This window comes from Chaetodon auriga, chromosome 8 (assembly GCF_051107435.1).
Source record: "Chaetodon auriga isolate fChaAug3 chromosome 8, fChaAug3.hap1, whole genome shotgun sequence".
NCBI lineage: Eukaryota > Metazoa > Chordata > Actinopteri > Chaetodontiformes > Chaetodontidae > Chaetodon > Chaetodon auriga.
The window spans coordinates 23,638,825-23,658,094 of NC_135081.1; the positions used below are offsets into that span (position 1 = coordinate 23,638,825).

General features: G+C 41.6%; 3 protein-coding genes across 3 annotated transcripts; 2 read left to right on the forward strand and 1 right to left on the reverse strand.

The window, feature by feature from the left end:
- Positions 1 to 2,607: 2,607 nt before the first annotated feature.
- On the forward strand, positions 2,608 to 13,356 carry gnl2 (G protein nucleolar 2). The gene is made up of 16 exons (XM_076737431.1): positions 2,608 to 2,820; positions 3,276 to 3,360; positions 3,459 to 3,553; positions 4,970 to 5,109; positions 6,605 to 6,789; positions 6,902 to 6,968; positions 7,065 to 7,223; positions 7,343 to 7,456; positions 8,827 to 8,955; positions 9,872 to 9,976; positions 10,329 to 10,487; positions 11,323 to 11,430; positions 11,554 to 12,029; positions 12,423 to 12,505; positions 12,655 to 12,734; positions 12,908 to 13,356. The coding sequence occupies exons 1-16, from the start codon at positions 2,757 to 2,759 to the stop codon at positions 13,049 to 13,051; spliced, it is 2,193 nt and encodes a 730-aa protein (XP_076593546.1). The 5' UTR covers positions 2,608 to 2,756; the 3' UTR covers positions 13,052 to 13,356.
- On the reverse strand, positions 13,342 to 15,714 carry dnali1 (dynein, axonemal, light intermediate chain 1). The gene is made up of 6 exons (XM_076737433.1): positions 15,414 to 15,714; positions 14,618 to 14,754; positions 14,370 to 14,539; positions 14,012 to 14,190; positions 13,581 to 13,745; positions 13,342 to 13,481 (listed from the first exon to the last, which is right to left on the reverse strand). The coding sequence occupies exons 1-6, from the start codon at positions 15,492 to 15,494 to the stop codon at positions 13,446 to 13,448; spliced, it is 768 nt and encodes a 255-aa protein (XP_076593548.1). The 5' UTR covers positions 15,495 to 15,714; the 3' UTR covers positions 13,342 to 13,445.
- A 21-nt stretch (positions 15,715 to 15,735) lies between these two features.
- Positions 15,736 to 19,224, forward strand: snip1 (Smad nuclear interacting protein). Its single transcript, XM_076737432.1, has 4 exons — positions 15,736 to 16,302; positions 16,555 to 16,684; positions 17,610 to 18,130; positions 18,263 to 19,224. Exons 1-4 carry the CDS (start codon positions 16,145 to 16,147, stop codon positions 18,516 to 18,518), a joined length of 1,065 nt encoding a protein of 354 aa, XP_076593547.1. The 5' UTR covers positions 15,736 to 16,144; the 3' UTR covers positions 18,519 to 19,224.
- Positions 19,225 to 19,270: the final 46 nt, after the last annotated feature.

Consider the following 19,270-nt stretch of genomic DNA (forward strand, 5'->3'; position numbering starts at 1 on the left):
AAAGACTGAACAGCTGACTGATAAATAAAATTTCACGAGTGATACAGAGGTAATTTTGCTTAGGCAGGCGATATGATGTTGCTGAAATAACTGGATTTTCCACTTCGTGGCAACCAAATTAGTTAGTTTTCTTTTATCTAAGCAGGACATAAACCCTGCATGGGCTTTCCTGGTTTCCTGTCTGGTGTTTTCATACTACTGAGACATCCATCATAACTTGTGATCTCTCTGCCATAGATAGAATGACTGCGACTACACACTGTGAACTATGTTTAGTACTTCTCCTAACTGAAGAGGTTAACTGGTGGTGGCTTGTTATGCGAGGAAACTGACCCTCCTCAGGGCAACAAAAAAATAAATCATCTTCATTTCACTCTTCTGCTGCAAAGTGATTCAGCCAGTTTCAAACAGACTCTCATAACGATTTGCTGGATTTGAGAGGCCTGCGTGCAAGAATGATAATTTATTGAGTGCAAAAGGCATTCAAAAGGGTGCATCATGAGCAAAAAATTCTGTTTCAGTTTTCCTGTTTTACTTATATAGTGCCAAGTCACAACAGTCATCTCATGATACTTTCCATGTAGAGCAGGTCAAGGCCAGACTCTATAATGCACAGAGACCCAACGAGTCCCCCATGAGCGATGACGGTGAGGAAAAACTTCCTTTTAACTGGTGAAAAAACCACAAACAGAACCAGGGTTTAAACCCAGAGAGTGAGAGCGGGAGAGATGCACAGCAATGACAATAATAACAATAACAGCTAATAATAGAAATATTACTACTAATTAAATAGTACATGGTAGTGTATATAATAATAATAATAATAATAATAATAATAATAATAATAATAATAATAATAATAAGAGACAAAGGCAATAACAGCATACAGAAATGGCTGTACTTGTTAACACAACACTCTTCAAGGTACACCACTGTGATTGTCTTGCGAAACCAGAAGACTGTGTATAGGCAATGATCGAAAATGGTTGCATTTAAAGGTAAAGATGGTAAGAATTTGGAAGGAACCACAGTCTTTACCCATAAATACAGCCGTTACAGTTTGGGTTGAAAGGAAGTTGACTTGAAATAAAAGGGGTTTGACAGTGTTGACTGTGCATAATACGCTTTGAAAGACAGACTTTTAAACAGTAAATTTGGATTTTAAAATGAAAGAAATGTTTACATTGAACCTAAACAGCTTCTTTTGGTTTCTCCTGCTTGGATTTTCCTCTGCTTGGATTCCATCTTAAAGAGGAAAAGAATTCTACTTTTTTATTTAAAAAATCATTTATTGCAGTGGATTGCTGATGCAGTCAGTTCCAATTTCATCTGTATGAAAATGAACAGAGAACATTCCTCGGTCTCCCTGCTGTATAAACTGAATACTGGATGGCGCCTCTCCAAACCGGAGTCTCTACGAACTTGCCTACCTTGGCACTGAGCCACACTTGTGTAACATACCGTACACACTGTGAAGGCAGCATCATCACAACCAGACAAACTTGGCCTGTCATAAATTCTGGTGTCAAATAGGCCTTCTGAAGGCCTGCGCTAATGAAAATCATGTTAGTATTTTATTTCTTCCTCCTCCTAGCAATGAAGCTTTCAAATGTCCTTTAAAAATTAATATAGAGCAATAACATTAAACTACCTTTAGGGTACTTTTTTATTTTGGCTACATGTATTTATATTTCTGATTAGACCACTTCTTCATTGCATGCGCAGGGTTGTAACCACCACTGAGGTCTTGTCCTTGGCACTTTTTGGGCAACAAAAAATAAAAGATTTAGTATTTCTCCACCAGAATTGTATTTATTTAAGGGCTGAGGCTGATTTGAATCAGCATTTACTCCCTTCATGTTTAGAAAAAAAAAAATACAGAATAACTGAGCAAGTAAAATATGAAGAATACTAAGAATTTAAAACTTTCTAGAGACTTTTTTCATGAACGAGGAAAACTTGAACTCATGACCTCAGTATTTATAAAAATCCCTGCCACAGACCTGAAATCTTTGTCTTGCCATATTTTAGCCTAAACACATGTATTCACCCACCAGGCCCATTTTATCATTTAAAACACATTTTCCTTTCAAGTCGTAGGCCTTCTATGAACCTCACTTCAATTTGCAGACAGCAGCCAGTCAGGTAATGAAGGGCTATGCAGACCATGGAAATAGAAACTGTGTTGCACCCTCTTCTGGGATAAAAAGAGCATAGCATCAGTGCAGAGTTAGGGGGGTAATATTTGAGCTTTAAAAATCAAGTGAGTTACTTATTTTCCCCAAACTGTCTGGATTTCAGTTTGTATGTTGCTTGACATGTTTTTGTTTTGCTGTTTTTTTATATATATGAAACTTCTTTTATTTGAAACACAATTGTTTGCTATCTGTAAATTTAACTCGCAGTAGATTAATTTCTGAAAGGATCCTAAGATTGCCTTCCTAAATTTTAAAAGACTTTATCTCACATTCAGTACTATTAAGATGATTACACAAGAGCTTCGTGCCTTTTAACAGCGACACTTAATACAACGTGCCGTCCACCTCAGCTCGGTGCACTCACAGGAGCTCTCTGATTGGTTCTTGTTGCTGTCGCTCTTTCGATGACGTCCTTCCTGCTTCGCCGTATCGACACGTGCACGGTGTATAGTGGAGAGCTGAAGGAAAAAACAGCAGCTAAACTTCAGCTTTGACATACGACCGTGTGTTCTCTATTTTTTTTTGTCTGGACAAGGCTTTGCCAGCTAAGACGTCAAAATGGTGAAGCCACGGTTCAAGGGGAAAAGCTCGATAAACCCCTCGTCGTCCAGCAGCAACCCCGGTGAGCTAAACCCCCATTAGCCACACCGTTTGTTTACAGCTAATGCTAATTGTTGCTAGCCTTGCGGTATAAAACTCTTGAGAAGACACTTCTGGATTTATTTCCTTTGCTAAACTACACCAACGATAGTTACTAGCATAAATCTGGCTGTGTGTGAGAATGACACACAAAACTGGATGACATAACTAAAACAGAACTAGCTAACAGTTAACCTAACTGCTGTAACACACAGTGACGGTAACGTTAGAATTAGGTCTTGACTCTGAAGTATACAACTTTGAGGGAAGAGCCTGTGACCAATGGAAATGTTTAAACGAATTGTTCCTAATGTCTGGGAATAGCTTCTACAAATGATTGATCAAAAGCAGCTCCTGCAAAGTTAATGTATTGTGGCAACAGGTCTGTGTTGTTGAACAGCTTAATCACTGAAGTATCTGTGTACATATATTCCACAGATCGAGCCAAAGGGGCTGGTGGAAACAATATGAGGGACCGAGCCACCATCAAACGTCTCAATATGTACAGACAAAAGCAGAGATGGTAAGTGATGATAAATACTTGTCATTATTCTTGTGTGCTCTCAGTGTCAGTCAAATTTAATAATAAGCTCTATTTTTACTCTGATCTTCTGTCCCCAGCAATAACCGTGGAAAAGTCATCAAACCTTTACAGTACCAGTCCACAGTGGCTCCAGGGACTGTAGCCAGAGTTGAACCGAACATTAAATGGTTTGGTAGGTGCACTTCTTTACCTCTGTTTGTGTTGTCTATGTTAAAGCATGTCTCCTGTGGTGGTTGAAAGTATATTGCCTGTCTTTGTAAAGGGAAGCTACATTACGAAATGTGGGATTATGTGGTGTTTTTGCATGCTTGCAAGAACACAAGCAACTCTGAGAGGGTGGCACTGCTGGGGATAATGCAGGTCATTTGTCAATTACCTGCTTCTTCTTCATGGATTATAGATGAATGTGTTCATGTTTGGTGATAGGAAAGACAACACTGAACACATGCACATCAGAAGGAAAAAAACAACAACAACAACATAGTGTAGTTTACCAGCTGCCAACTCGTGGTAAAACATAAGCCTTGCCTCTGGAGTCTGTGTCAGGAGGAGGAATAATCCAGTGGATTTGTGTATTTCCCAGTCATAGTCCCTGGGAGACGCCGGCCTTGGCAGAGCTAAGGCCGACTCTCCAAACCCAACTGACTACTGACTGGCTGACTGACTGATCAAGGGTACTGTGAGTGCCCGCTGTGTATATTGTAAATAATCATTGCTACCGAACTGCAAATACAGACGTTACTATTTAAATCTTGATTTCCTGATTCGGTTTGTTCTTTTGGGGATCCATGGTAAATCCTGGAGCGGCCTTTTGAGTTGTCTTTCTTTTGGTGGTCGTGAACTGGATTGGACTGAACTCTTTTCGGGAAAAACAGACTCTTTACCAAGTGGATTGAACACCGAGTGTTTCATACACACACTCACACACAGACACATCAGGTTTTTGGTGACCTATATTTCATTGCTACTTGCTATTTGCTTTATTGTTTTGTCTGGTTTGACTAAGCTAATTTCTTTCTGTTATTATTAACTGTCAGATGTGACTCAGATTGGCATGCTTCCATGCTACAGTACGTTACAAAAGAATATGGCAGCTTTATCACACTTGATGCTATGGAGCTTTGTAACCTGACACTGTTTTTTAAAGAAAAAATTGAAAATGCAAATGACAGTTGTCAGGGCATAAAACCAGTGATCTGTTGATCTGTATGAATCAAGACTCAATTGTCTAACGACAGTGCTGAAAAAAATAATGTTTTAATCAAATTCTCAGATGATTTGGTGTCAAGATTATCAGTTCATTTGGTGTTAACAAAGAGAACAACGATAGCCTCGTGCACTGATACGGCATTAGGGGTGAAGTGGGTTAGACTGCATTTTAGGAAGGCTGCCAGCGGAAATACAAGTGTTTTTGAGTTTTGAAGTCCAACATCAACTGTTTATTCCATGCCCACGTGTGAACAGTGGAGCAAATCTTGAATAAAAACTTGACAGCTCCTCAGGACAGTGAAAGTACTGGTGTAATAATCACCTAATTAATGTGTGGACAGACAGGTCAGACTTTGATTCTACACGTTCTGCATTTCAGCAAATACCCGTGTGATCAAACAGTCGTCCCTCCAGAAGTTCCAGGATGAGATGGGAGCAGTACAGAAGGATCCATATCGTGTGGTGATGAGGCAAAGCAAACTCCCCATGTCCCTCTTGCATGATAGAGTCAAAGCCCACGTGAGTATGAAGGCTATGAGCTTCTTTTTACCAGACTTAAAAGAATGATTCTGCTTTTTTCCTGTGCTGTCTGTGTGATGGTCATTGTGTCCTCTGTGTGTCTGGAGGGCCTGTGCATTATTGTCTCAATTAGCATTTTTTATTCTGAGTGTAATGGGCACATAAAGCCTTTGATGTTTTTACCTGGTTTATATTATGCGATGCAGATCGACATCATGCCTCTGTTTTCCTCAGTACCTTGTTTATTGGGGTTTTATGAGGTGAGATGAACACGAGGCCTCTCTTTAATCCTCATTCAATGCTCAGTCAGCCCCACCGTGACCCTGAGTGTACTTGCACTGTGCTTGGCTTGGCATGGAAGTTGCAGACTACCAGGCTTTTTACCCCATAACCAGCAGGATGCTTCTTATTCTCCTCTGACATATCATTGGATCTCTTTTTGTCTTTTTTTTTTCTTATGTTCTGTTGTCACTAATATAAGTGAGGCCTTTCATAGAGTTTGAAGCAGCTAAGGGTCCTGATTATTTTTCTTTTACCTTCATGTGTAACTATGGATTGACAAGTTCAGACTCATTTCATGTAGCTGTGTTTTTTCCATGAGCTTGATTAGGATATTTGACCAGCAGCATGTCAGGTCAGTGTAGCACTGACTAATAAATATACTTGTATATATGTATTTAGAGCTCTGATACAGCCGCCTGTCTCTGTCTGCCAATTCATGACCTTGATGTTTTTGATAGATCACTGTGCAAGTGAAAAACGTTGCTCTTCAGTCTGGATTTCGGGCATTTGATTGAACATTGGAATGATCTTGTTCCAAAAGGCAGATGAATTGAACCAGAGTCTGTGGTTCTTCAAAGATCTTGGCATCCTAAAGCCATAAACAGCATTGTTTCTGACAAACCTTGTAAAGTGTTTGTCCCTCCCAACCCCTCTTCACAGTTTTTACTTGTGATTTAAGATGAGTGGAGCACTTACCCAACCCTGGCACAGGCTTGACTGCTTAGTTGTTGCATATTTGCGTCTACTGTTTACCAAAAGCCTTTTTTTCTGTGATTCTGTCTGAAACCTTTGGAAGGACACTGTGACTATATCAACAATCGCTTGTAACACCAAAAAATAACCTTTTCCTGCTGTTATCCATCCGTTTCAGTACAACTTCACCGTGCTGTGTGTCTCGTCAGTTTATTTTTATTCATATGTATATTCATATTTTCATATTTATACACTACACTAAAGGGCACTATGATATACAAGGAAGCACCATTGTAATGCAATCTGTATGTTCTTAATGGCAGAACTATTTGGCTATTCAAGCATAATCCTTTCCAGTTATTAATTTTCATGTAGACCTACTGTAGGCTGAATATGCACTCAGCAGCTGTACTATGTACACAAGTTCAGTAAAAACCAGAATGAAGGATCTCTAGAAATCACTTGTCAAACAGTCAGAGCTGCAGGTCTGATCTTTTTCCTTCTGTTTCTACACCTGCAGAACTCCAAGGTGCACATTCTAGACACGGAGGGCTTTGAGACCACATTTGGGCCCAAAGCTCAGAGGAAGAGGCCCAGTCTCATGGTGGGGGATGTGAAGGACCTCATAGAGCAAGCGGAGGCCTCAGCCCAGAGCTACAATGCAGACAATGACAAAGACCTGATGACCGAGGACACAGGAGTCCGGTAAGACTGTAATCAATCTGATGTACTGGCTACTCCAGCTGGACAGGAGGTTGCTAAGTTTACACAGTTAAAGGTCAAAATAATAGCTTTTTAAATTCTGATTTTGCAATAGGGAGGAAGCCCGTGAGGAAATCTTCAAAAAGGGCCAGTCCAAGAGGATCTGGGGGGAACTTTACAAGGTATCATTTCCATCCTGCTCTCAGCACTGTGCGTGGTGTTAATGTAGAGTTGGTGCACTGAAGTGTTATGGGGTCCTGACTGTCTTCTTGTAATAGGTGATTGACTCATCCGATGTCATCATCCAAGTGCTGGACGCCCGAGATCCCATGGGAACACGCTCCAAGAGCATAGAGACATATTTAAAGAAGGAGAAACCCTGGAAGCATCTGATCTTTGTTCTAAACAAGTGTGACCTCATCCCCACTTGGGTTACGGTAAGAAATGTATCACATGTTCATCTTTGGTTATCCGTTTGACTGGAAGTGATTGTGTCTGGCTTCTCTGAGTGTTAAATGCATGACTGACTCTTTGTCTCCACTCAATGTTCAACCAGAAACGGTGGGTAGCTGTTTTGTCCCAAGAGTACCCCACTCTGGCTTTCCATGCCAGCCTCACCAACTCGTTTGGTAAGGGCTCCCTCATCCAGCTGCTCAGGCAGTTTGGCAAGGTAAGCACATGCCACAAATTCAAACACCTTTTGGTCTGCCATGATCCTAAACCATTACTGCTCCAATAACAATCACCCACACCTCGGCTTTTTGCCTTTATGCCCTTCATTTCCATTTCATCATTTTAGTCGGAACTATTTCTTTGCTCATTGGGATCTTCAACTTGCACCTGCTTTGATTCATGAGTGTGTTTAGGATTTTATTACCTGGGGCTCAGTTCTCTTTAGTCCTCGTTATTTTGCCTGTTCCCATAGGAAGTCATTTAGTGTTTGATGGATATTTTTTTTTTTTTTTTTATCTTTATCTTTTTGGGCTTTTTAGCCTTAATGATAGTGACAGCTGAAGGTACAGCAGGAAAAGGGGCAGAGAGAGAGGGGAAGACACGCAACAAATGGGCCACAGGTGGGAGTCGAACCTGCAGCCACTGCAGAGGACTGACAGCCTCAATACATGGGGTGCACACCCTACCAACTGAGCTATAGGGGCACCCTGGATGTGGTTTATATACACTTTTATTCAGTGTTCTGATCTTAGAGTAATGGTTCCAAAAAGGTCGGGATGCCGTGTGAAACATAAATAACACAGAACCGGATAACTTGCTAATCCTTTTTGGCATATATTCAATTGAAAACAGCACCAAAACACATATAATTAATGTTTGACCGCATCAGTTTCATTGATTTTGTAAATATATGCTTATTCTGAATGTGATGCAGCAACAAGTTGATTACACATTGACCGTGATAAAAGGTTTTGTCTGTATCATCCAACCCTAGATGTAAACATGCAGTGTTTAGTAGCAGCTGTGGAGTAAAGCGTGTTTGTGAAATCATGGGACTTGAAAGATCTGAAAGGTCAATAAATCAAAAGATTTGACATTCAAATGGAATGTTCTTGTTAGATTTAATATTGCGATTTAAAAAGGCTTTTATGAGAAACACGCAGGAAGAACTTCATGCTTTTTTTCCTTGTAAATGTTTTTCAACGTTGGACCACATTCATCAAAAAGTCTGGAGATAACAAGGTGAAAAACGTGTTCCAAAACGGCCCTCAGAGTTCACCTCCTGGGATAAAAATAAAATATAGATGCGTGCCTTGTTTTAAAACGCTTTCAATCATCATCATCATCGTTTTTGTCTTGTTTACATAAAAAAATCCTTTTTTAAAGACATCATTTGGTGTTTTGTACAAAGTACATGTTAGGTCTGGAGTAATGACAAATTCACTTTTTTTTTCCCTTCTTCTGTTTCTTTTTTTTATTGCTAATGGAAACAGAGCCCCATCTAAAATTACCTCCATGAACTGAGGACAGACTGAGGCTGTTGTGTAGGAAACGAACCACTCTGACCTTATATTTTTCCTCCCACAGCTCCACACAGACAAGAAACAGATAAGTGTGGGTTTCATTGGCTACCCTAATGTGGGAAAGAGCTCAGTCATCAACACACTGCGGTCTAAGAAGGTCTGCAATGTGGCACCCCTTGCCGGAGAAACAAAGGTAAGCGTCACCTTAATAACGCAGAAATATATAAATAAACCTTAATTGTCAATCTGGACTCTGAAGGTTTACATACATGGCGGTTTAGCAGTATAGAATGTGGAGTAAAAAGATTGAAGCAGTGGTACAGAAACGCAGAGAGAGCAGCTTTGATTGGGTGGGGAGGTGATATGAGGTGAAAACATGCATGTTCCTCTTCTTAACGTGGTAATTGTCGATAGCTGCAACAACAGAAGTAGTCAGCTTAACTATAGAACTGAAAATCTAAGCGGAGACTTTGCCAAGAGAAAGAACAACAACCATTTTTATCTTTAATTTCCTCTCTCTGGGGCTGTTTATCCTGTTTGGAAACGAATAAGCGTCTGAAAACCCAAATGTCCAAAGCAGGGTCAAGGAGAAAGAAAGGGAAAATATCTTTCCTTTTCCTGTGCTTGCCAAAGCTGTGAACTTGGACCAAACAGAGGGGAGATTTTTCTGCACACCTATCAAATGAATCAGATGGGCGTGCGGCCAACGACTCCTTTATTTCTCACCTTGTCTTTGATTCTCACCACCAAACAGTCTCATGATCCACAGCACTGCTGTGGCCCTCATCCCTCCTTTTGTTAGAGTGGATGAATGGTTGTGTTTATGCAAAAAATTACACCGCAGTCCCTCAGTCTGATGAACCAATCATGGGAGGGAGAGTAGTTTGTAGCATGAGGAGAGAATCACAGCGTTGGCCAGATTCAAAACAGTCTTTGCTTTGCTCCACTTTTTTTTTTTTTTTTTAGATATAATTAAACATTTTGCTGCCCCACTTGTAATAAATCATCTTTTTACACCATTAAGTACCAGTAAGGTAAAATGTTCAGAAATCTCATGTGAAACTGAAATAATTGATCATACAAACAGTCCAATCTCTTTACTTTTTTAGGTGTGGCAGTACATCACTTTGATGAGACGCATCTTCCTCATTGACTGTCCCGGTGTTGTCTACCCGTCAGAAGACAGTGAATCTGATATTGTCTTGAAAGGAGTGGTAAGTCTCTCTTTCACTTTGTGCTCCTCATAGCGTTGAAAAACAGTAGCATCTGAAACAGCAGCGTGTCTGTCCAGAAACAATGCCCCAGTTACTCAGGATAATCCACCAACTGTTAATGTGGCATTTTTGACAGCTCGAGTACCTGAAGTGCGATGAACAAAGAATTCGAGGTGGATTCTGATTGCTCATCCCCGGGCGTGTAAAAATACTTTGATCAGCTCTGATTCTAATCCCCCAGATCCTTTTTCCAGATCCTAGGTTTAACAAGTAGGCTACACAGTCCCCGTAACTGAAAGGTTGCAGGTTCACATCTTCAACTGCACGCCTTGTATTCCCCTTCCTCACAAAGGTTCAAGTGGAGAAGATCAGGAACCCAGAGGAGCACATCGGGGCAGTACTGGAGCGAGCCAAGCCAGAATACATTCAGAAGACCTACCGCATCCCCACCTGGAACTCTGCTGAAGACTTTCTTGAGAAGCTGGCATTTCGTACTGGGAAACTTCTGAAGGTCTGAATCTTCTTCTCTCTATTTTCTGGCTTAACTGTCTATACTCAAAACTACTTTGCCTCAAGTTTTTATTCTATTTTTATAATATATTTTTCATAATGAGCAGAGAATATGGTCGCCAAACAAAACACTGTTATATGGCCACCTGTCCAAGGTCACTCCAAACGTACAAAGGCAGCATGTCACCAGAGTAACTGCAAACTGCTGCTCACTTTACTCTTCTCTGTAGCTACTAGCTGCCGTTAGCTAGCTAGCAGTTAGCCGTGCAGCTAACACAAACACAGCCTCCGTCCATTGCTGATGAAGTCCAGTTTGATGACAAGGAAATAGTGCTGAGGTGATCGTCGGCTGCAACCAGAACTCGGGGGGACAATAAACTTGCCTTAGCTCAGTAAGAGAGATAAAGTTTATTCTGATGATTAATTAGACTAAAGAAACCTAAGAGAGTTGGAGAAATGTAGCAAACTCGCTGCTTGCAGACATCTCCCAGCTGAATCAAGTGACCTGTATTATCAGATTATTGCCTCTTGAGGTACTACATGGTATTACGAGACAGGACGTGCCGGGGCTAGCTGGTTAGCATGCTAACTTCAGTAGGTACAGTATCTCTGTAACACAATCCATGTCTTTGACATAATGTTAGTTACTTTAACGTTTTAAACTGAATTCAGGCCATATCTTACGCATTGTACCTTTAAAGTACTACATCTGGTTTGTTTTCTGCTCACACACATTATGTGCTGCACCCTGATGGTTTTCAGTTAAATAGTAAAGTGTACATGACTGACCAGTTTAACATTTTAAGCTTGAGCAAAGTGTTCTTGGTATTATACAGGGTGGTGAGCCAGATCTTACTGCGGTCTCCAAGATGGTGTTGAATGACTGGCAGAGAGGACGTATCCCCTTCTTTGTGAAACCCCCTGGACCTGAGGGGGATCAAGAGGTGAGAGTTTTCTGAATTTTCCACCTGTGTTATGTAGGTAAACCACTTTTTTTTTTTTTTTTTTAACTACAGCAACCTGTGCGCTATGTGCCAACCTGCGTTTTGTTACTGTAACTTTTGTAGGACAAGGAGCCACTGGCAGTGGAAGGACCCCCAGAGGTAGTCGAGAATGTGCAGGAGGAACAGCCAGACAATCCAGATGCCATCTCAGAGGAACACGAGGAACAGCAGCAGAGACAGAAGGAGCAGGTCCAGAAGATTCTGGCTAATGTGCGACAGAACTTTGGCAAGATCTATGTGGCACCCGAGTTCAGCGAGGAAGACTTGGTACCTGTGGAGATGCCTGACCTGGATATGTCTGACTTCTCTGGCTCTGATGGCGAGGGAGACGGTGAGGAAGATGAGGGCGGAGAGGAAGACGGGACCAACGTTGAATCGCCCGATGGAGAGGCTGAGGAATCCGAGCCCACAACCATTCAGACAGGCAAGATAAACGGCAACAAGAGTTCACGCGAGGTGATTCGGGAGCTGGATGAGAAGATCTCCAAGTACAAGCAGTTCCTGGACCGGGCCAAATCCAAACGCTTCTCTGCAATCCGGTCAGTCTGCTCTCACCCAAACCTCACTCGCATATTTTCTTTGTTTTGCGTATTGCCCTAATTTAATTTATTCGGTCAAGTAACTTGAAGTTGTCAGGCAGAGAGATGCCATGCATTTTAGGTGGTCCGTGCTAACCAGCCTCTAAGCCCCTGAAGAGTAGCAGTCATCAGTTTGATCTGATCAGTGGTGTCTTTCCATAACTTTTGCAAGTCATTGTTTTCTTTAATCTGAATCTTGTTGAATTTCGGCCCACATGCTGAAGAACAACGTCAAATAGCAGTTGTACAGTTACTCTGAGCCTAATATAATTACTGTTTATTTCAGTAGATCCTGACTGGACTGAACTGTTTGCTTTGTTAGGTGATGATTTACTATCTTTCTTCTTTGGACAGGATACCTAAGGCACTTTCTGACAAAGCGTTCACAGACATCAAGACTAAACAAGCGGCAGCAGCAAAGGAAGCACAGAATAAAGGTAGTCAATCAACGTGTTTGTCGTGACTTTGTATGGTGCTGAATGTTGAAATTATTTTACCTGCAGCCATACAAATTAGGTAGGTCGGGATGACATTGAGATCCATCCGGACGCTGACGTCTAATTTGTCAATCTTTGTTGGAATTCAGCTGCAAAGCAGAGGAGCAAGAAGAGGAAAGCTGAGGAAGACAAGGAGTCCACACAGACACGCAAACTGACGTCCAAACAGGTATGCAGTGTTTGTTCTCCCTGACGTCAAACAGATCTCTCCGGGTGGACATGCTAGATTAATGTCTATTCCTCTTACTGGTGTAACAGGAATTGAGCTGAAAAGCTCTGGTCTCTTTTAGCAGAAGATTTCATCATTTTTGTTTCTCTGTTCCTCTTTATCCATCTCCACAGAAAAGGGCGATGGACCGTGCTCAGAGGACGAAGAAAGTCGGTTCGCGCTATTACGAAACACATAATGTGAAAAACAAGAACAAGAACAGAAAGGCCCCAGCATCAGCCACACAAGGCCAGAAGGCCAAGCGATCAAAGCACTAGACTGGAATCGTAAAACACGACATATGTAATAAATCTTTATTTAAATTTGCCAAAAAGGCCACATTTTGCCTGGGTGAGTGTTATGGTCTTGAATGGCTATTTGATGCCTTATCTTGACTGTTTGTATCTTTCCTTTTCAACTTTCTTTGACCCGTCAACCCAAAGCTGGTTTTGAATGACATTTCATTCATCATTTACAGCTGTAACGCTCTCTTGATGTTCAAGGGAAATGCACAGTAATTGTTGAAACTGTATTTGTCATGCTATTACAAAAAACAATAAAATATTTGCTAATTACACTCTTACACAGTTTAATTGATGTCATTGAGTAACAAAAGACAGATTTAGTAACATTCTGTACCGGGAAATGGCCACTCAGGTCTCTTTGTCGAAGTTACTTCTTTGGTGTTATGATTCCTTCCAGCTGGGTCTGAACAGGAAGTAAAATGTTAAGACAGCCAGCACAGCAGTTATTGATGCTAAATATAAAGAAGATATGTTTCGTTGGCATGTAATCATGAAAGCACACCTTGAGCTGCTGGTTGGTTCGCTTCAGGAACTGAATCTCTTCGCTGTGCTTCTTTTCCTCCAGCTGTCGCTTTTCATTTTCTCTCTTTTCAATTGCATCACATTTAGCCTTCTGCTCGTTCAGTTGCTTCCTCAGGTCTTGTCTCTCATTCTCCAGATCAGAAATCTAGGTTCGTAATAAGACGCACTGCTAAGTTGGTCCCAGATGCAATATCAATTATGTGAAGAGCACTGATGCCATCCTTATTTAACATTAACTCTTAAAGAGAAATGCTGCACTCTGCTGGATACTTATCTGAAAAACAGTCTAATTGTACTCGGATAGCTTGAAACGAGTGGCAAATGAAATCTTTCCATTCTGTTTTTTGGGTCCCTCTGCCCCTGTATGTTATTGGTTGTTGTAACTCGTGAAAAATAACTAGATGTCCTTACTCTTGTCTCCATGTCAGCCTTGCCCTGCTCCGCCTGCAGTGCTTTCCTCATACCGAAAGCCACACTGCTTTCATACAGCGTCTGGTAGGCAGCGATAGTCATTTGAATCTCATCTCTAACCCGTAACAGCAGCAGACCCCTCTCAGCACAGTTGATGGTCACCTGTCTGATCAGCTCATCTTAAAGAAATAAAAAAAATAGGAGGATCGGATAGTTGCATCTGGATAAAGATGAAACATCCTGCCAAATCTGAATATAATACATGTCCTTGAGCTCTGTGCATATCCCCTGTGTGTAAGGCAGTGTGTGTTCATTCATCATAACAACAGTGGCCTCATCGCCAGCATCTCCTCCTTACCAAAGCACTGGGAATAGAGCTCCCTGCGGACAGGGCAGATTCCTGTTGCTTTGGCCTGTCTCTGCTGTAGCTTGGTGTCCAGCAGCCCCTCTAGGCGAATGATATCTGTTCTTGTACAAGGTGCAATGGACACTTGCTGCACCCACAGTTTGTTTCCCTCCATCCATTCCCTGCAACACCACAAGTTGAGTTGAACAAGAGCGTGGTTTGAGATTGGACAATTTATCATTGATGGGGAAACTTTATACCTGGGTGGAAGGATGGTGTTCAGGATCTCCTGATTTTCCTGCTTGGTAGCCTCAGTAGAGATGGATTTTGGTTTGGGAGGTGGTGGAACAGGAGTAGAGTCAGCAGGCTGCTGAGGGCTCACTCTCAACGGGCGTCCCTGTGGTGACAAGTGTTTTATCTTACACATTGTATATAGCATGTGAATAATGTTACCAATCTAATTAGCTGCCATTCATGTAATGTCTTCTTGCTCATAAATTGGTAGTTGATTCCACACCGAGGTTGAACCATGTGGAAGAAGGTGCAGTAAGAACGGCAGTAGCCCAGTTTTGCAGATGTTGCACCATCTGCAGGTTATGAGTGCCACAGCTTACTTTTACAGTTACCATTGTTTTTTGTTTAAGTATTTTTCAGAGTTTCACCTGTTAGATAACACAATCAAATATACATATGATTGACATTGTAGCTGTAAAAGGCCACACATTACCTACTGAAGGTTTTGTAAATTAATATATTTCACTCAATAAACACCAGTGACTCAGGCTCACACGTTTAGGAGGATGTGATGATACTGACGAATGGTCCAGAAACCTGTTTGGGGGTTTAAAATTTAAATATATAGGTATATGTTTTAAAACAAACAAACAAACAAAAATTTTGTTGTTTTTTTTCGTGCTAAGCTGTTCTTTCTGTGCATAATTGGTACATATGTCTGTCTATTAGTTTTCAAACGTTTTCGAATATTTTCTGTCGTCTTTTGTATGTATTTTCTGTGTTTTTCTCCTCCTCTGGCATCACTTCAGTCGGTAAACTCACCTTTGGTGATTTTCCGTCTGTTCTTTTGGTGACCAAAACTGGGTTGTCGTACTTCAGGAGAGACTCGGTCGATGGACTCATAGTGGTTTTTATTTTACTATGAAAATGATAAAGCCATACACTGAAACCAGGAGCTTCTTGGTTTCGGGCGTTAGTAACGAAAATAGCGGTGCTGCCGGCGAAAAGTTTGTGCTAACTGTTTGTTGTTGTCATGGCAACAGCGTTTTGTTGCTGAGCTCCATTTTTGTGTGCCCGGGTGGAATCAGCGGCTTGGCTCACAAACGTTAGCTTTCGTTGCAGTGTTAGTCTTTGGTAACCCCGATTCATTGACATATTTACATTAGCACGACAAGGAAAGACAACTGAAGCGCTGTGGGGTTTTCACCAGGTGTGATTTTACTTTTTCACGCTTTCCAAAATTCTTTGGGTGTTTTACGGGAAACGTTTGTTCAAACGGAAAACAAAAATGATCCTTCCGATGTTTATTCGAGATTCACACAGGCCGTATATGACAGAAGCAGTCACCGCGGAACCAAGTAAAAAGTAGGCAGCGACTATGCCGACATAAATTCTCGGCGTACCACCGGATGCGGAAGTGCGTATTTCGAGCGTAGCGGTTGAAGTTTGTGATTGCCACACTTCTGAGTTTTCCTTTATTGTTTTATGTTTTTCGACGTGACGACGATGCATGTTTGGTCACATAACGGCTGAATTCGTTTGTGTGTTTTAAAATGACCAAAGAAAAGCGACACAGGAGGAGGGAATCTCCGGAGCGGGAGTCCAAAGTTAAGGTAAAGCAGGAGAAACTGAGCCCTGTTAGGCCACAGACATCACGCCGCTCGAGGTCGAGATCCAGCGGCAACTCCAGTCCACAGAGAAGAACCAGCAGGTATTTTCCTCACACACCTCATGTCACTTCGCATTTATCATGTGTTTTGTGGTTATTTTTTTACATCGACAGACATCAACGTAGGCTAACTTAGTGGCTCCTTGTTAGCTTTAAGTGTTGTTTTGTCCGCTAGCCCTCAATAGTCGGAGCTACATGGCACATCAGTGAAGTTGATAAATATTTTTTTAGTTTCTAAATGTCTTATGAGAGTCATTTAGGATCCTATTTTTGTGGTTTTCGTGTAACCATTAGGTCACCGGCCAGGACGAGGGACCGCTCGGCAGGAAGGAGAGAGTCATCTCCCGCCAGACGAGGCAGCAGATCGCCCAGGAACAGGAGAAGTCGCAGTCCTCATCGCGGTGCTGATGTCAAAATAAAGCGGGTGATTAGGCTTTCAGTTATTACCATGATGTAATTCAACTTTATTAGAATCAACACCAGCGAAAAGTGGCGACAGAGTAATTTTTGTTTCACTAAAATGTCATATTAATGACAAATTTTCAAAACAAAGTTACAAAGTGCTTTATTTTTCTGAACCAGGATTTAAATATTGCAAGGAGGCCAATAAAATCAGACAAAATAATACAAAATAAAATTGAATAAAATACCCAATAATAAGATAATAACAATCATAAAGTTGATCAGACATTAAAAATAAAATGATGTACTAGCATTAAAAAAAGAGTTTTTTTTATTTCTTTTTATTTAGTTTTGAGAAGTGAGTTAAAAGATGTCGCTGATTCTGCTACCTAAAAACTGGATCAGACACTTCTTCCCACAGGTGCATTGGTTCTTACAGGCACATTTCTTATACTTTGTACTGTACTTGGACTGGTCTATAGTACTCAGAGTACGTCACTTGTGTGCCACTGATATAAACCCTTTTAGTGTTACAATGTAACTTCAACTTTGTAAAAACAAATAAATGGGTTTAATAATAATGTAATGGTTTTGCCACTCAGTCATGGTCTGAGTCCAGTAGGCTGTGCTGTAGAGTCAGTATTTGGCTATGTTTGGCACAGATAGCATAGCTTCTACAAAGGTATTAGCACATAACAGCTGCCTATGAGACGTAAACATGTGCAAGTATGATAGTCTCATGAGTACCAGTCGGGATGTTGTAGACATCATTGTAACAACGGCAACTTTCCATTTATAGGTGGAGTACGGCAGCCGTACAACGGTGACATAACAATGGCCACTTCTTAATCTTTCCAGTCCAGCTGAATGTAATACAGTATAACGTCTGCAAAGCTGTACAAAACAATCTTCTTTGTCTAACTGTGTTCTTACCAAATATCTCACAGGAGCGAGAGGAGCATCGGGCTAGCGGTGATGAGCGCAGGAGACGAAACGAGCAGCCAGAGGAGAGGCGGAGCAGGTGGGAATCAGACAGACCACGGGAAAGAGACCGTGGCGGAGACAGAAACAGAGAACGAGACGCACTTGCCTCCCAACAAGCTGAGCGACAGCAGCACGATGAGCGGCGCAGGGAAAACCGTCAGCGGCGTGAAGAAAACCAGGAAGAGGACTTCGGAGGCACAAGTGACCCTCCTGTTGATAAAGAGAAACCCAACTTTGAACTGTCGGGGGCCCTGACAGAAGATACAAACACATTCCGGGGGGTGGTGATCAAGTACAACGAGCCACCTGAAGCTCGCATTCCCAAGCGCAGATGGCGACTGTACCCTTTCAAGAATGATGAACCCCTTCCAGTCATGTACATTCACAGACAGAGTGCCTATCTGTTGGGACGGCAGAGAAGAATTGCAGATATCCCAATTGACCACCCATCCTGCTCCAAGCAGCATGCAGTTTTCCAGTACAGGTAAGATTTAAGTTTTTTACTGTGTTACATATTAGAACTCTACAACTTCAGCCTGTAGAGTTTAGACTAGCTTGACACTGTGTTGCATTACACTTGGGTGACATGTCTGCCTCTCTGTCTGTATTTCTGTAGACTGGTGGAGTTTACACGTGCAGACGGCACCCTTGGCCGCAGAGTAAGGCCTTACATCATTGACCTGGGATCGGGCAACGGCACCTACCTGAACAACAAGCGCATAGAAGCCCAGCGCTACTACGAGCTCAAAGAAAAAGATGTTATCAAGTTTGGTTTCAGCAGCCGTGAGTACGTCCTCCTGCACGAATTCTCAGACACAGCCGAGGTTGACGCCAAGCAGGAAGAGGAAGACGACGAGGGCCTCGATGAGTAAATCGTTCCCATGAACTGTATTGCCCAAGTTCATTCAGGTTGGACAACATTGTCACCATCACCATCATCATCATCAGTGTTTGTCAAATAGGTGTTTCTGCAGGGAAATGAACAATTATTTGAAGTGGTCAGTGTGGGACTTAATTAAACCAACGGAAAAAGGCTGGTTTGTATATTCTGTAATTACCGAACTTGTTGCTCAAACCTGCCACAACTGTCTCAAAGAAGACTTCCTATTCTCAGGTTGTTTGTGTAATGTCTGTGTGATGCATGACTGATCTCACATCTGACAGTGCTCACAATCAAAAGTGCTTTGTGCCAGATAAAGATATCTTGCCGAGGTACAATGGTTCGTTACATATTTTTGGATCATGGCGGCAAGTACAAAGTTTAACTGAATACTACTCTGTTGTCGATGTCCGGGCCGTGTGTGTCAGTGTACATGATACGTGGAATGTGAACTCTAGAGTCAAGTTTAACCAGCGTTGCTTCCTGTCAGAGTAAAACATTACAGACATACAACTTGTAATGATATTGCCTTTTTTGCTTTGTAGTGCAGGGAAAATAGTTGGTGCTGCTGTGTGTTTCCATGCACCAATGCTGTGTGTATTTCAACACTTCCCCTTTTATTTTTGTCTGTTCTGAAGACCACGGCATTCATAGCAAAATTCCATTTATGTACTGTAAATAAAGACAGTGAAAATTCATTTTGTCTCAAGAGTTTTTAAAGTAGACGCCTTCTTCAACATTTTT

Excerpts from the sequence above, each read along its gene's own strand:
- snip1 (XM_076737432.1), top strand. The coding sequence starts at position 16,145 with ATGACCAAAGAAAAGCGACACAGGAGGAGGGAATCTCCGGAGCGGGAG. Across the intron at positions 16,303-16,554 it reads CCACAGAGAAGAACCAGCAG|GTCACCGGCCAGGACGAGGG; the intron begins GTATTTTCCTCA and ends TGTAACCATTAG. Across the intron at positions 16,685-17,609 it reads CTGATGTCAAAATAAAGCGG|GAGCGAGAGGAGCATCGGGC; the intron begins GTGATTAGGCTT and ends AATATCTCACAG.
- dnali1 (XM_076737433.1), bottom strand. The coding sequence starts at position 15,494 with ATGAGTCCATCGACCGAGTCTCTCCTGAAGTACGACAACCCAGTTTTG. Across the intron at positions 13,746-14,011 it reads AGGCTGACATGGAGACAAGA|ATTTCTGATCTGGAGAATGA; the intron begins GTAAGGACATCT and ends TTACGAACCTAG. Across the intron at positions 13,482-13,580 it reads GAACCAACCAGCAGCTCAAG|ACCCAGCTGGAAGGAATCAT; the intron begins GTGTGCTTTCAT and ends CTTCCTGTTCAG.
- gnl2 (XM_076737431.1), top strand. The coding sequence starts at position 2,757 with ATGGTGAAGCCACGGTTCAAGGGGAAAAGCTCGATAAACCCCTCGTCG. Across the intron at positions 6,969-7,064 it reads TCTGGGGGGAACTTTACAAG|GTGATTGACTCATCCGATGT; the intron begins GTATCATTTCCA and ends TTCTTGTAATAG. Across the intron at positions 7,457-8,826 it reads TGCTCAGGCAGTTTGGCAAG|CTCCACACAGACAAGAAACA; the intron begins GTAAGCACATGC and ends TTCCTCCCACAG.